This window comes from Podarcis pityusensis, assembly GCF_964106645.2.
Source record: "Podarcis pityusensis genome assembly, chromosome: Z".
Lineage (NCBI taxonomy): Eukaryota > Metazoa > Chordata > Lepidosauria > Squamata > Lacertidae > Podarcis > Podarcis pityusensis.
The window spans coordinates 30,623,280-30,640,447 of record NC_138044.1 but is presented as its reverse complement, the minus strand read 5'-3'; the positions used below and the strand labels follow the sequence as shown (position 1 = coordinate 30,640,447).

Sequence of the window (17,168 nt, the reverse complement as noted above, 5' to 3'; positions counted from 1 at the left end):
AGTGCACAATGCTCCAATGTATCAGGCAAACCCAAATATTCTGTGTGAAGTTAAAAACAAATAAAACCCAAGCTTCTCAACCTCTGAGATGTGATCATTCCCAGCGATGGCATTTAATAGTCTTCTAGTTAGAAGCTTTGTATTGATTAATGAAGGCTTAGCAAAAGACAAAGAGCCTGCAATGGTCCAAGATAATTCAACATTGCTTATGACATCAAAGATGTTGCTTAGGTTTGCGTGTGAATTACGGGATGTGTGGATCAGCCGTGTGCAAATTAGCCACCCTCCATTGTAACTGTGAATCAACATCAATACCCGCTTTCTTTCTTTCTTGATGTGTTCACTAGAAACTTGAAAGACAACCTTGAATCTCTTTATTTATATCCTTCCATGGCCCCACCAGTCAGCCTTTCATGGCTGTCCTTGTGACACTATTCTAAGAGCTGATAGCAAAAGATGCCATTAAAAATGGTCTTAGCTACAGTGCGCATTTAGCGCTGGTTAGAGGAAATAATTGCAGCCAGGGAAATGCTAGCCAGTCAATTAACCCCTAAATCACTTCTCGAGCAGCACAGTAAATAAAGGGTACAGGTTCAAGTCTCAATTAGGGTGACCGTTTCCCACCCACCCCGCTCCTTTAATAATGTAGTCTTGTGGTCAATTAAATTCCTTAACACTGGATTAATTGCTAAAAGAACAACGGGCAACTTCTCATTTAAAGGTTAGTTATAGAGTGCCTTAGCCTATTAGGTTTATTGTCAACTAGTTCTGAAGCATCAGTCAATTGTGATAGGAGTGTGGGGGAGATACTTGCCAATGCCACTGAACTATTACCAGCAGCCTATTCCTGACTCTGCCAGTATCAGCCCTTATGCTGTCCTACTTTCAAGCTGCAATCCTCTACTTACTTACCTGTGAATAAGCTTCCATGAACTCAATGGGCCTTACATCTGTGGAAACATGTACAGTGGTACCTCAGGTTAAGTACTTAATTCGTTCCGGAGGTCTGTTCTTAACCTGAAACTGTTCTTAACCTGAAGCACCACTTTAGCTAATTGGGCCGCCGGAGCCCAATTTCTGTTCTTATCCTAAAGCAAAGTTCTTAACCTGAAGCACTATTTCTGGGCTAGCAGAGTCTGTAACCTGAAGCGTATGTAACCAGAGGTACCACTGTATAGGATTCTGCTGCTAGGGTCACTTCACAATAGGTACTTCACATTCGTGTGTTTTGCTCCCAGTGTTGTACTGGTGTGAGTGGGAGGGAAGGGAAGGGAGCTGGTCCCTTTGAATGTTTTGATTTATACCCCACCTTTGAGGATACAGATGGGGAACCTTCAGTCAATTTTGAGTCTTGAAGGCCTGTTTAGAAGTGTAGAAGGATGTGCCTGATCTCACGTGGTACTGAATCCCACAATTTGGGGGGCCACCACGGAGAAGATACTATTCCACATGCCTGCCAGCACACAATGCTCCTAACATTTTGTCTGTTCCAGCAGACCAAAGGGTCAGCCGATAAGAACACAAGGAGCTGCCTCACACCAAGTCAGACCATTGGTTCATCTTGTTCAGTACTGCTCACACTGACTATCAGCAGCTCTCCAGTGTTTCAGGCAGGAGTTTCTGCCAGTCCTACCTGGACACACCAGGAATTTATTTTGGGCTTTTCTGCACTCTACCACTGAACTGCAGCCCTTTCCCAAAGCCATTGTTTTATTGTACAAACCGCCCCCTCACCAAATGAGTGCTCCACCATAAACTCAGATCTCTTAAAAAAATAAATAAAAGATCTCAGCTTATAGCTTTAAAAGCTATAGATGCTAAGCCCATCAGCATTTTTATCAGTTTGCATGGCATATTGGTGGAAACAGCAACTCGGGATATTAGTTTGCCTTTCCATCTGCTTGCCCTCTAGATTTGTGCCATTTATGAAGCACTTCTTTGCTACTCTTTTTTGGGGAGAAGAAAGTCTGGGATCACCTCATGGGAAGTGAAAGACATATGCTGATATTCTAGACTGCGACTGTTTGAGGTGGGGGGGGGGGGGCTGATTCTTCTTGGACAGCATTCTGTTGAGTAGGTGCTGGAATCATATAAAACAAACACACCAAAAAGGCAGAGAGAGAAGGAGTGGGGGGGAAAGTCAGCTAAGTTCCTGAGCCAAATCACTGATCTTTTCTTATCTTCCAACTCATTAATTTTCACCCCTTGCTCAAAAATGAAAACAGTCCATCTGAAAGACTGTCTATTATTACTGCAACCCCTCCCCTCCCCAAAACTATTTCCAAAGTTTCTGAAAGCAACAATAACAGATGCTGGAACGGTTGAAAGTATCAGAAACTGCAATGCCACGCAGAATAAAACTTCAAAACAAAAAGCAGAGGGGGAGAGAGATTTGTACATTATCCCAATAACTGGGAATGATTTCAGGGTTTATAGACACAGGTAGACAGTATTTCACCCCTTATATAATAAAACTTACCAAATCCAACCTAGTCTCTAGAAACAAATGGGGAAAGGATATGGCCCTTTCACAATATTTGTAGGCAATTGCTTTTTCAAAAAACATTGCTACAAATTAGCTTAGATATCTATTGCTAAAACTTGGGTCGCTTGAGGAATCTGGTGTTCGTAAAAACCACTATGAACAGACTTCAGTTGCACCTTCCATGTCCTGAAACTTCTGGTGCGATTTTTGGCTCAAAGTATGTTTGAAAGTGCATATTTTGAGGCAAAAATACATCTTAAAATGGATATTTAAATATGTGTTTAAATGTTAAATTTTCATGCAGATTAAAAGAAAAAATTAAAATTAACAGATTAAAGCAGAAATGGAATTGACTTATGATGAACACATGCAAAAATGTCATGAACTAACTTACCCATCTTCAGCTAAACAAAAGTGCCATATATTCAAAAATGTAGAAAAGGGTTGGTGTGTTATTTCCCTTGCCTATTTTGAACAAATTCATATTTTCCAGTTTATAGAGACTACATAATACTGCAGGGGAGAATTAAACTTCGGGCTGCCGACATGATTTTTAGGGGCCCAGAACACTGCATGTGAATTGGGCTCTCCTTCTCACTCTCAAAAGTGTACATATACTTGCATACACTTTGTGCCATAAGAACATTCATACCCTCTTTTGTAGGAGGGATAGAGTACACAAAATAAAAAGTAAGATATGTGACAGAATGCCAACAGGTGAAGCTTTCCCCATAGATGTAAAGGTAAAAAAAGGTAAAGGATCCCTGGATGGTTAACCCCAGTCAAAGGAGACTATGGGGTGTGGTGCTCATCTTGCTTTCAGGCCAAGGGAGCCGGTGTTTGTCCACAGACAGCTTTCCAGGTCATGTGACCAGCATGATTTAAACCACTTCTGGTGGAACGGGACACTTTGACAGAAGCCAGAGTGCATGGAAACGCGGTTTACCTTCCCGCTGCAGCAGTACCTATTTATCTGCTTGCGTTGGTATGCTTTCAAACTGCTCGGTTGGCAGGAGCTGCGACAAAGCAACAGGAGCTATTTCCATAATAGAAAAGGCCTAACCTGATGGATTTCTGCCTGCCATACAGCTCAAAAGCCCTGCTCTTCCCCCTGTGCCAATCCTGAATGATGGAAAGAACTTAAGTTTCATGAGTTGTAAACTGGTTATGTTGCTGTAGACCTTTCGTCAGTAAATCTTATGTTAGCAGTACTAGATTAAGAGTACATTTTGGATGGGGGTTGTGATCAAAGGAGATTGATGATTTATGGCAACTAAGCCCATGCCTGGAGAAATCAACATTAAATTCTTAAAAAGCAAGCTGCGCATTCTAAAAACATTTGCTGTGATCATTTATTTTTTCCTTAATAACTACAGCAATGTTACCAGAACAAGTCAAATAGCTACCACTTTCTTTTTCTTGTTTTGAGCAAAAGGTATTTCAGCCTTTGACATGAATCTCTCCATTTACAAGTTTTTACCACCAGCAGAAGTGAATCCCCCTATTTTTTCTCTATGGGTGCTAAGGCAATTAATCACCTGCCTTGCCCATTGCTCCTATAAGTTTAACCCCTGCCTCCACCAACTGCATTTACCTAAAAGAGACTGAATAGCAACACTGTACTACACTGCAAGGGAATCATACACTACTCCCCCTCCCCCCGCCATAAGTATAGCATCACTGGGCTACTTTGTAGGGATGACATAGCCTACACATCGTTGAGAACAATCCTCCTGCTCCTTGTAATATATGGCAACAATTGATTTTATTTCCATTAGCAGGGCAATTACTTGATACCCACATACTGAAGAAGCAGAGGCAGAGGCAGAGGCAGAAGAAGAAGAAGAAGAAGAAGAAGAAGAAGAAGAAGAAGAAGAAGATAGCATGAAGCTTAATCTGAGTTAGAAAGAGCATGAATTCCTGTTTTTGCTGCTAATTTTGAGAGGACACACTACTGCCCTGTCCTCCACCCCTGACCTAAACATGGCTTCAAAATGGCCCAGGAAATCTCTTCTGTATTGTCTGGAGAAGGGATTTCCTTGGCCATTCGGAAGCCGTGTTTGTGTCTTCTCTGGTTTGTGTAACTTTACACTTCTCTATAGTGTTCGTCAAACACACCTCTGACTTCACTCACTGGTGAAACACACTGAAAGGCAAGGGTAAGCTCATAACTAACAAAGCAATTGCTTCAAATGGTGCCTGCACATTTTGCTTCATAACTTTCATTCCACATGGGCTAGGGGCACATTTATTTTATTTTTTAAAATGAAAGCTCACAGTTTGGCTCCCCTGCTGGATCTGGACCTGTAACCCCTCTTCCCTGCCCCTAGGTGGTCCTGACTATTGCGGCATCCTACAGGGACACACTCTGAATTCTGCTCCCTACCTATTGAGGAACAAGATCACCTTGTCAGCATTTTAGTGCTTCTTAATATGGAGTGTTAACAACTGTAGCTGGATTTTGCACAAGTTGCCCTGCTAATTGTTATGGAATACCAAACTTTTGGAGTTACATTTAAGACGCGGGCAAACACCTCTCCCTCACTCCCCTGCTTCCCCACCCCGCCCCCATTACATGCTTTTAGTAATTTGCTCAATGACTGAAAAACTCCAAGCTACAGCAAAGCTGGCATTTTATGGCCTGCAGAGCTATAAATCATTTTAAAAATCATGATGATATTACTCAAACCAGATGTGAAAACATATGTTTGCCATGCTTGTGTAAATTGCTGACTTGTCATACTTAATAAATGTTGATAATTTTGAGTTAACTACATACCACCTTAATAATAACTTTGAAAACCTTCACAGGAATAAACACTATTGTTATTATTATTATTATTCTCGGTAAAGACAAATAGTCAGGGTATGAAAAATGAGGCTCACATTTCATACAAATATATAAATATTACGGAAGGAAATGCTGTATACAAAACACAAGTAACAGAAGTATATAGGTAAGCTACAAGGCACAGCCCAGATATGACTGCAGAATTTGCACTCCTGAACTGGCATTCCCTATTTAATATTCATCTGCTTGGTATAATTTTGGTGGAGTGTGAATCAAAATTTGTGTAATTTTGCCATATAACTTGCAATAATCTGTAGCCACAGGCTCACTCCAAAATGGGTGTTCTAGGGGGGAAAACTGTATTCAGAAATGCAACTGTCAGCCAACTTGCTGAGTCACAGTAAGCACTCAAAATCTTTAGTCATATTCATATTTAATCTATTTTTGCATACCATATTATACTTGAATTTATTTATGTAGACATGTTCACTCTGCTTTTCCATTCATATGGTCCTTCAAAGCAACAAAAAAACAACAACCAGAAAGCTCAGACATTGCAAAACACACACATACACTCTTCAACGAATGCAGCAACCCGAAAAACTGGGAAAAAGAAGCAGCAGCAAAACCAGGACCTAACTGTGATACGATGACCATCTGTTAGGCAGAAGACTCAGGTGACAAATGTTGGGGCACATTCCCAAGAGCCACATTACAAGGGAACAGCCATAGCTCAGAGGTAGAACATCTCCTTGACATGCAGAAGGTGCCATGTTCAACCCGTAACACCTCCAGGTGAAGCTGGGGATTATTATTATTTTGCCCCCTGTCTGAAACCTCGGAGAGCTGCTGCCAGTCAGTGTAGACAATACTGAACTAGGTGGACCAAGGGCCTGGTGATTATGTCCCTTTGTGCTTTTGAACCTATGCTGCACCCTCATCAATGCAGTAGCCTCAGGTACAGTGGAGGACACTATCCTGTTACCACTATCAGAGTAAGATTCAGCTGCCAAACTAGGCAGCTTCTGTACGTGGCATTTGTGTGTGCGCGCGCGTATTGTTCTTCACCATGGACAGCAAAAGTATACTGAAAAAACAGTGTCTTGATCTGGTGTCTGAAGGCAAGACAAGAAGGAACCAGATGGGTATTTCCGGGTTAGCGCGATCGGCTAATGGCGGATTCCCTCCGAGTTCCGGAGGGAATCGGCTTGACAGGGGCTGGGTCTTGCCGTGCCGGCGACACGGGGACCCTCAAAAACCACGGGCATAGGAGCCCGTGGACATGGTGACTCGGCGGGCATCGTTAGCGCCCTCCCGACTCGCGAAGGAGCCTTTTTAAAGGCTACGGAACGGGTGCCGGGGAGTGGCGTGGTGCTGTGAGTCTTCTGCTTCCCCTGCCGAGCGAAGCCGCATGCCATTTGTCGGAGAGCGCTGACTTCTTCCTATTAAAATTTGGACTTAAAATCAAGAACAACAACCCGTGAGTAATTGGGAAATTGGATTACAAATAATTTGATTATGAATTTGGCACGAGCGGGGGAGGTGAAAAAAAGGGAAGTCCGCCCCCCCCCTTATTGTAAACAGTTTGAAGCAAGGAGCTGTCAACTAAGGTTGCGTGAAGAATTGGGGTAATTTGATAAAAGATATAAATTCCACAGATTTAAAGGACTAAGCTAATGTGCCGGAGGACAAAAGTTTAATTATTTGGACTAAGTACCACCTTTCTCAAGCCCGGGAGTAACCCGTGAAAAGAGCCTGCAGAGGATTTATAGAAAACTTTTGACAGCTGTCAAATTAGCTGTCAAAGCCGGAAAAATCAAAGCTTAAATTCTAACCGGCTATACTGCTACAAAATATTGAAAGTAAAGAAAGACTGATACAAATAAACCTGACTTTTGGATCGGAAGGGAAAAGAATACTAAGTAACTAGAATCCCTCTAGAGGGGATTCTTGGATATTACAAGAATGGAACTAGGTCGGGAAATACGAGCTGACTTGCAAGAGCTTATTTTTCTTATGGGAAAGCTGCAAGAGAGGATCGAGCAAGGCCATGTTTTGTCTACAAGTCCTACGAAACCGAAGTCAACAGAAAATATACCTACTGAGTTGGAAAGGGACTTGATGCTCAAAACACAGGCAGCTGGACAAGAAAAGAAACCAAAGATTAAGACATCAGCTGAACAGGAGGAGCAGAAAGAAGGGGTGGCTGAAAAGTTACAGAAGATAAAAGAGAGCCGGAGACCTGCCAAGAAGAATTCCAATTCGACTAAGATGAAAACTGGATTATTTGGGACATATAGACTTAAGAAACAGAGTTGGAGCTCCACCTCTAAACAAGTAGGCCTTGCTGGAAGAAATATGGTTAACATGGAGAAGGTACTTCCCCGACCTGGGGTGTTCAATATGAAAGATTTTCGAAGAAGCCGGCGGAAAGGGACTGAGAGAGATTCGAGAGCCTCGGACGTAAGGTCACCAGGCTAAAAAGATGGACTAATTGGACTTTGGTTTGGGATTGAAACCGGGAAGAGAAGGGTGGGGTTTAGAAGTCCAAAGGGGGCCTGATTTTTATTTTGCAGTGTAAAACTATATGCTCTTTATTATTATAAGAATGGGGAATCTGTGGATGGGAATTAGGGACAATCTTAGGGAAGGTATTTTATAATTTGTTTTTATATCTCTTTTTTTTTATCTCTTTTTATGTATGATTAAGGTATATATTCTAAAAATTGTTAAATAATCTAAATTAATGGATAATAATGAATTAAGGTTTAAAATTATTATAAAGAATCACATTAATAATTTATGGTTAAGTAAATTAATAAATTATGATTAGGACATTAAGGATAAAAACTTGCTTGAATAAACAATCGGAGTTGGAATACAATAAGGGGAGGCGTGGGGAAGTCATGAAAAGAAGTTATTGAAAATGAGACTTAAAAGGTGGAATTTTTTATGTTGTGTTTTGTGTTATTTTTGTGTGTGTTTTTGTTTTGTTTTTTGTAACCTTTTGAAACTTTAATAAAGATTATTTATAAAAAAAAAAAAACAGATGGGTATTTCAATACAGGGTTTGATATATGTAGCCTTATGGAGCTCAAGACCCTAATATCTCAAGGCTACCCCTGCACTACACTTGGTCTTGGTCCTCTAGAACTATTCGGGAATAGATACCGCCATCCAAGGGCATCAACATCTATCTTTGTGTTGAAATTATGTATTATTTCCGTCAACCTGTGTAAATGCTCTCTTCCCAATGAATAAAACCTGGCTCTTTTGAACTTCACGTCTATACTTGTGCGTTGCTTTTCTGTCTGTCCCTATCACTGGTGTGTTTATTTCCATGAAGCTTGAGGCCTCAGGGGTCTGGATCAGCTGTTTTACCTCTACATGAAAGAAGCTCACCAATATCCCTAACAACTGATTGAACCGCGTAAGCAGAACTTGCAGCCTATGAACCAGACAGGGTTTGTTTGTTTGTTTGTTTGTTTGTTTGTTCTCCATGGTTAGAAGACAGAGTACAGAGGGGGCGGGGGGCTTTGCAACAAATGCCATCTAATTTCAATCTAAAACCAAAGGAAAACTACACACTTAGCTACTGTGATCATTTTTCAACAGACAGGAAGAGTGCAGTAAATCCAGTCTGTCATCCTTTGTGAAGAACGAAATGTTAGAGGACATTACCTTTTTCCTTCAGGAGTTTCTTTGGGTTGGGCCCAGGCTCTTGATCCACAGATTCACCCTCTCTATTAGTTGGCAGCATGCCTAAAAGAATGGGCATGACAGAGTGAAGAAGGAAAAAGAGTGAGGGTCATTGACCTGCATATTTGCCAAAATTATAAACAATATCTTCAATGTACAACAGTGAAGAGCAATTACTATATTCTTGGGGGCGCTCAGTCTTCTTGAGATTGCTATTCAGGAACTGGAAATGTATTGTGCCACATACCTGCCACCAAGGATCAGGTTTTATAATGAACACTGCTTTAGCTAGTGGGTAAGAGATTTGTGAAGCCCAAGAGCTTCAACATAGCTGGCCAATTCATACAAAGTCAGATGGGAAAGGGCCTTCAAAGCACATCCTTTTAGTTATTCGGTGTCCTTTTTCCACTGGTGGCCCCTGACTGGGCTACATTACATCCCAGCCAGAGAAATCAGAATAGTTAACTTTATGGCCGCTGCAAAGAATTCACAGATGTTCTTAAAGCTTAACCCCACCATGATTGCAGTGTGGGATTGTGTCAACTGAAGCAAGCCTTAGCAGGAGGGATACCTACTCTTCCTACTACAGAGGCTTTCACATAAATATTTAGTTGTCTCCTTTATCACCACTGATGATATTCTACTAATCTGCCTGAGGAATAGTCAAATGTCAATCCATTTATGCTCTCTAAAATACCAAGTAATACTATTTCCTAATGTGAGAGAGGTCACATCTCTAAGTGAATTTGCAAAATACTTTTCCTCACCTATGTCAGTGATAGGTAACGTGTGGTCTTCTAGATGTTGCTGGACTTCAGATCACATCAGCCCTAGCCAATGGCCAAGGATGATGGGAGTTGTAGTCTGACATCCAGAGGACCAAAGGTTCTCCATCCCTGCTCTGTGATCAATACTGGCAACTGGAGTCTAGTAATGGATGCCAGCAAAATTGCTATGGATGCCAGCAAAATTGCTATGGAACGTGAAATATTAGATCATTCAAATATAAACCATCACCATTTCTAGGAATTATATTTCACTTTTTTAAAAAAATGCCCGGTTCCCATATTTTGTACCTTGTTGGACACATTCACAAGTTCAAAAAAATCCATATGCACCATTTGCTCATGCACCTTGTATGATCAATTCTGAAGTGGTTGTGTAAGAAGGCAACTAGTGTTAGGAACCCACATTATCCCTTCCATATAAAAGTCTAACGCGTTAAAGGTAGACTGGGGCTATGTTTTCTGCCAACAGCTGTACTCCAACACCCCTATGTTCTGCTACAATGGCATCTACATGTTCAGTGAATATCTGAAGGGAGCAGCCAGCTATATTCCCACTGGCCCCTTCTCCACATCACTGGGGCTCCCTATTACATATAGGGGAACAGGGGCCTCTGTCTTCTGTGAGAAGGGAAGAGCCAGTTAAGCACACTTGCCATGAGCAAGACCATGATGCTTAGCTCCATGCCACCCCCCAGGGTTTTTTTCAGCAGGAACTCACCAGAACTGAGTTCCGGCACCTTTCCAGTGGGCAACATTGCCCTTATAAGAGAACGAAGGAGGTGTTCATGGTGCGTTTTGGCACCTATTTTTCTAAAAAAATAGCACTGCGCACCCTCCATCCATTAGCCATACACATGAGAAATGGGAGTCTAGGGGTGTGGGCAAAATGAATGGAATTTTTGGGGGGAGGGAGGGAATTACCAATTCTTGCAGACAGGGGGAAATAAGCCTGCAAGCACAATACAAAGAAAACCACAAAGAAAGTGAAAAACTGCAGATGAGTTGAGACATGAGTGATTTCCTCTGAAATGTTCAGATTAACTAATTAAGAAGAGTGATTCATTGAAATCATTTCGGAAGAAAAATGCTTTTAATAGACCAGAGGATTTAAGGAATTGGTAATTATCTGTAATTCCTCTCACTTAATAGACAGATATAGACAGCTAGATGGTTAACAACCCAAACTGATGGATGACAGTTCAAAGACAATAATCTTTGCCACTGAGATTTTTCTTTTAATGTAGCACCTGTAAAATCACATGGATGAGGTAACTATATGATATTTGGCTTTCTTATTTTCTTTATTGATTAAAAATTACATTTGTCATACTTAACAGAACTATTAAAATTCTATTCTAAAATATTATTATTATTATTATCAACATACTTTACATGACTCTGATGAATGTTTGTTGTCAGAGAGCAAACATTTTAAAATAAATATGGTGATTTTCAGGTTGCAATCAGATTGCAGACTGAGAGTATAGGAACGTAGGTAGCCTGCCTTACAAAGAGTCAGACCATTGGTCTATCCAGCTCAGTATTCTTTACTCGGACTTGCAGGAGCTCTCCTAAACTAATACAATCTGTTTCCTAAATTTTTCAGGGCTGAAACCAACCAGAGCGTATTCTGTAAGGAAGTACTAATTATAACTGTTACCTAATTAAATTGGATTCAAGCTTGTATCATATTCCTCTCTCCACTTAAAATTGGGTGTGCAATCTTCCTTGGGAATAAATCCAACTGAACTCAGTGGGATGAACTTCTCTGAGAACAATCTTAGGCTTGTGCTCTTAAGTAGCTAATCTAACTGATTAAATGTTATTGCCACCCACAGTCATTATTTCTTGTTTGCATCCTTTGGATATATGCTCACTTCCTACAATTAGCTTTCTTTCCACCTGTCTCTTGTGAGAGATCTTTGACAAAGGACACTTCCAGACATCAGTGGCATCGGAACAGTCGCCATGAATAGGGTACCAACCAATTCTATCTGATGTGTTGTCAAGCTGCGATGGAGAACTTGAAATGCTGCTGCTCTGGTGTGAAGAGGCATGACTCCCGGGCCGCTGACTCTCTTCCATGGATGGGGCTGGTGAAGGGCTGTCATGAATTCTCTCCTTTAGAAAGAAGAAGCACATTAAAATAAAGTATCTGGAGTACATCACTGCTGCCCCAGTTCAGACTGAAGGCTAGGTCATCCCCCAAACATATCAGAACACACACAAATATCTGCCAAGACAGTACTATCCTAGGTGCCTCAGCTGAAGAGGCAGAGAAGGGTAGGCAAGAGGGAGAGCAGGAATGCATGCTAGCATGGCTCTGTTGCAGTGCCTTTGAATACAAGGGGGACTCAAGACCTCAAGACCACTGGGAATAGCAGGTAGGGAGAGTGCTGTAGGTGGCTGTTCAAAAGGCAGTCAGGCATCAACCAGCTCCAGAGTGCTCTGGTGAGAGAAAGTCAAAGGTGGAAAAGAGCCCAGAGAGGTGTGCGGGGGGTGGGGATGCTTTAACCCCGCTCCTTAATACCTGGGGCACAAGCTAAGGCAGTGGCTGTGTGAGATGACCATGCCATAGTAAGCAATTAAAGCAATCAAATAGTATTTAGTGTTACTTTAGAATACACTTTCAAGATCAGTTACCCAAAGGACAGTCTTTTTTTTGTACCCCCAATGCATTTTTATGCTGTACACCAGGGGTGGGGTAGCCTGTGACTCTCCAGATCTTGCTGAACTACAACTCCCATCAGCCCCAAACAGCATGGCCAATGGCCAGGAATAGTGGGAGTTGTAGTTCAGGAACATCTGGGGAGCCAAAGGCTAGCCACTCCTGCTGCACAACTTTGCTGAATTGCTTTGTGTTCTGCTCTACGGATTGGGTCCACCTACATCTGCTAGGCTCTACCTCAAGGTTTGCCAAAGTCTGAGAGGCTCCGTCCTTAGATCCATCAAAGACCTCTTTCTCACCACCTGTTGCAGCTCTGATCTCTCTCCGTGCTGATGCCAGACCCTGCCCAGTGATTTTTTATTTTAGGCTCTGGCTTCCCTAGTCAGTAAGGTATCCTACTATACGGAACACAGTTCTCTGTTTCAAGTGCTGATTGATCCAGGTCCAATTTAAAGATAAAAAAGAAGGGAGATCATGAGTCCTGAAGCTGCCCATCAGTAGTTAGCAGCTGGACAGCAGACAAAGCAGGGACACTGGTCACAGTTTCAACCCACTATTTAAATCACAGTAATTATTTCCAATTTTCTATACCTACAAATTAACACATGCAAATTTTATGTAAATCTATCCTCTTTGTGTCCTCTGTTGGTGATACATGTCCTCTTGGGAGGGGAGGGCCACTACTCAGTGGTAGAGCATCTGTTCTGCATGAATAATGCCCCAGGTTCAATTCCTGGCATCTTCAGGTAGGGCTGGGGGAAAGTCCCCTCTGAGATCTTGGAAGCTGCTGTTGGTCAGTGTAGACAACACTGAGCTGGATGGCCTAATGATGTGACTCAGTATAAGGAAGCTTCCTCTGTTTTGGCAATGTGTTAAGATGCCACGCTACTAATCAGGCCTCATTTTTCAAGCTCAGCTTCCAGCAGGCTGTGCAGGCTGTGCAGGGGGTCCTAGAACAGAGTTTCCTAATTGTAATACTGTACGTAGCATTTGTCTATTCCAAACACACGGCGCTGAAATGTTGCCTGAAATTCGTTTTTTTAATAGGATAAGTATTGGACATTCAATGCCAAGTGAACCTCAAAATCATGTAACAGATGCCTATCTATTATACAGTGGTTAATCCTCAACGGACATGCTTTTTAACTCATTATCTCTTATTTAATGAACATACAATAACTAATAAAACTTAAAAGAGAAGCATTTAATTGCTGTACTATTTGTCTACTAATTAAAAATATTTGTTAACCTTAAACAGATCGTAATCTATTCAAGGCCTTTTGTGCCTCTGTATCTTGAGGGCATTTTTGATTTAAATCAGTTTGAAACAAACATTGGGTGTTTTTTCCTTCTCTCTTCCCGGGGGACCTGTAGGATATTATTGCAGAGATTATAACTATATTGGTAAGAAAAGGAGGAGAGCAATAGGCACTACTATTTTGGGTAGTGAAAATGGCTTCTGGATTAAATTACCTAAACTGAGAAAGGACCTGAGAGAGAAACAAGGAAGTGTTGGTTCTGTTTTTTGAATTCTTCCCATCTATTGCATGCATTCGAAGAGTTTTTTCCAATCCCTTACTTGCCCCAGAGAACCCCTTTGATTCAAGACTTTAAAGCAGAACCCGTGGGCCTCCAGATGTTGTTGGACTCCAACTCCCATCAACTTCAGCCAGCATGGCCAATGGTCAGGAAAGATGGGAGTTGCAGTCTCTGGCCTAATGGAACAATGACAGAACAGCTTAACTTGCAAATAATGAACCCATTTGGAAAGAGAAAGCAAATTTGCATCATTGCTAACTAAACATTTGGGCACATGCTTGATGTGAGAAGGATTTCCATTTCCCAGGTAGGCAGCTCCCTAGAGGTCTGCACTCTTGACAAACTACATTTAGATGGCACTTGGTGATAAATGAAGACCCAGCAATGAGAACCAGGATGTGGATTGAGACGTTCTCTATAATGGAAGGCAGTTGTGATTCTCTTTTTGCCCCTTAATATATGCGAGCAGTTTCTTCTTTGCACGTAAACAGATCCATTTTTCAGCCTCGTAATCAGTATGCATCTATTAAGCTACTTAACAGCAATGAGCTGTGGTTCATTAGGTAGCTACTGTTGTGTCTCCGTCTAGTTAAAATTTCACAGCAAGTTAATCTATTTTATTACAAATGAGAACACAAGCGATAATGTCCCCGCCATTTTCCAAACACAGGGTTAACAGTATTTGTAACAAATCAATGAGGACATTTCAATAGAAAAATTGCAAAGCTCAAAGCCTGAAATCTTTTTTTTTACACCTTGATGACTTCATTCTGTCGTTTCTGAATTTTACAGCCCCGTGTCACTCTTCATGTATTTCAGTTTTGTTCTCCTGAAATAGCTGTTGTTCCGCTAGCCCTATACATTAAAGGCTTCTTTCTGAATAGCGAATTACTACTCACTCAGAGAGAAGAAAATATCAGAAAAGCGCAAGGGGAACCTGTGGTGCTTGGACTCCAGCTCTTGTCAGGTCCAACCAAGCATGGCCAATGGTCAGGAGTGGTAGGAGTTGCAGGGGAACCAGAGAGCCACAGATTCCCCATTCCTGTATTAGAAGACTGCTACAACAAAACTAAAGTCTGCTGTCAATAGGATTGCACTCTACTTGAAGGACCAGGGTTGTAGTCTGCAGGTGCTCCTGGGTTGCCAGGTGGCACACGTGGCCAGGGGCACATTTGCACAGCTTTGGCTGCAGTACCAGCTGCACCCTTTCCTAGATAAAGTAGACCTGCATGGAACTACTGTTGAAGAATGTTTGGGAACTTCAACTAGTGCAAAACGCAGTGGCAAGAGTACTATCTGGGATTTGGGGGTGGGGGGAGCACATTACTTTGTCTAATCTGTGCTGGATTCCAGTTCAATTTTGGGGACAATTCAAAGTGCTGGTCGTCATTATTATTATCATTATTAAAATTTGTATACTGCTCTATACCCATAGATCTCAGGGCAGTTAACAACATAAGATTACCACCATCTATATCTATCATCTATCTATCATCTATCTATCTATCATCTGTCTGTCTCTCTGTCCATCCGTCCGTTCATCCATCCGTCTGTTCATCCATCCAACCATACTAAAAATCAAAACAAAGACAACCAATAACCACCTTCCCTTCGACAACATATTTAAAAAGGCATAAGATGTCAATCAGCCAAACGCCTAGTTAAACAGGAACATTTTAGCCTGGCACCTAAAGGTGTATAACGAAGGCACCAGTGAAACCACAGATAATGCCCTCTCCTCAGCTGTCACCTGAAGAACTTCTTAGGGTGGCATGAGTCTTAAGAGGGCCACTTTTCCAATCTTAACACCTGAGAGGGTCTGTAGGGAAGGAGGTGGTATTTGAATCTTACTTCAGCACTGGCAAAGGGACAGCGTCCTTCACTGCACAGAAGGGCATCAGGATGGCGTAAGAATGAAAGACAACTCAACTGTGCACCAACATTTTGCCACCACTCCACGCCACCAGCATCTGCCACCTGATGCTCCAGTAGCCGGGTGGCAGAGCCTTGCCTTCTATGCCACCATTCTAAAAACATTTCTCTTTACCAAAGCTTTCCAAGATTAGTCTGAGTGTCGTGTATATTGCTGGTTATTGTGGATATGTGAAATTATTGCATTTCTTATTGGTTTCATATTATTTCATTATGCACCGTTCTTCTTACTTTTGGTACATTGTTTTGCATTTTTTAAAAGTTGAACAGTTTATATACACTGTTCAAAGTAAAATAATTAATAAATAGCTCTGTCGAGAAATTACCAGTTCTCTCTGTTCCTTTCTCATTCCATACAAACTGAAACTGCTGCCAGTTTAAAATAGACAAACACATATGGGCTTAATAATAATAATAATAATAATAATAATAATATCATTTACCAATAAGTGTCCTATTTTCCTTTGCATCCCCCTTCTAACACATGTACAGAAATGCAACCTGCAGGATATTTTTCTCATACCCTACTCTTCTGCAAATGAACTGCTGAACTTCAGCAGACCATCCAGTCATTAAAAAGCATTCAACATTACCTTTAGTCCTACTTTAGTGCTGTTAGTGTGCTGCCAAAGCTTTCTGTAGCTGTTATTGGGCAAGTGGCGGTTGTGTGTGTGTGTGCACGTGCGCACACATGTGATTTAACTGTAGGAGTTTGCATGAGAACATTGATGTTTTATTTGCATTTTTATGTTTTGGTTTTAAATTCACCCATGAATTTGTTAAGGGGCTGTCTGGAATGCACTGGCTAACTGTTCCCACTAGATGCCAACACCCTAAAGGGATTCATACATGTGGAAGTATTGACATTAGCGCTCCCATTTCCATGGATGGAACCCTATGCATATACACCCAAGTCTGCTTCAAATAGATAAGATCATGGATCAGCCATGGGGGAGTGGTGGTTATCAGTAGTGTGTTAGTCCATGCATTCTGCATAGCCCCTTTATAAGTTCAGTACCAATGGGTACCACATGACAGAAGATGGCTTTTGCCAGGGCCCAAACTACCCATTCACAGTGATCAAGTCAGCCAAACTCACAACAACATATACATAACACACAGATACACACACATGCAGAGCATATCTATTCTTGACATAATCAACTTGACCTTAGTACTTCCAGCAGTGATATTTCATAGTATTGATCGTCACTTGTGTGCCAAGTGTTTAGAGGAGCTGTGATGCTAAGGCTTGCTTGTTTATTT

General features: G+C 41.5%; 1 protein-coding gene across 10 annotated transcripts in view; it reads right to left on the bottom strand.

Moving 5' to 3' along the window:
* The window catches only part of DACH2 (dachshund family transcription factor 2), a 326,286-nt gene that overhangs the window by 48,028 nt on the left and 261,090 nt on the right, over positions 1-17,168 (bottom strand). For all 10 annotated transcript variants that reach the window (XM_080991271.1, XM_080991262.1, XM_080991264.1 and 7 more), the window contains 2 exons: positions 11,749-11,884; positions 8,958-9,038 (listed from right to left, as the gene is read on the bottom strand). In XM_080991271.1, coding sequence (XP_080847397.1) covers positions 8,958-9,038; positions 11,749-11,884 — 217 coding nt within the window. The remainder of the gene's footprint in view (positions 1-8,957; positions 9,039-11,748; positions 11,885-17,168) is intronic.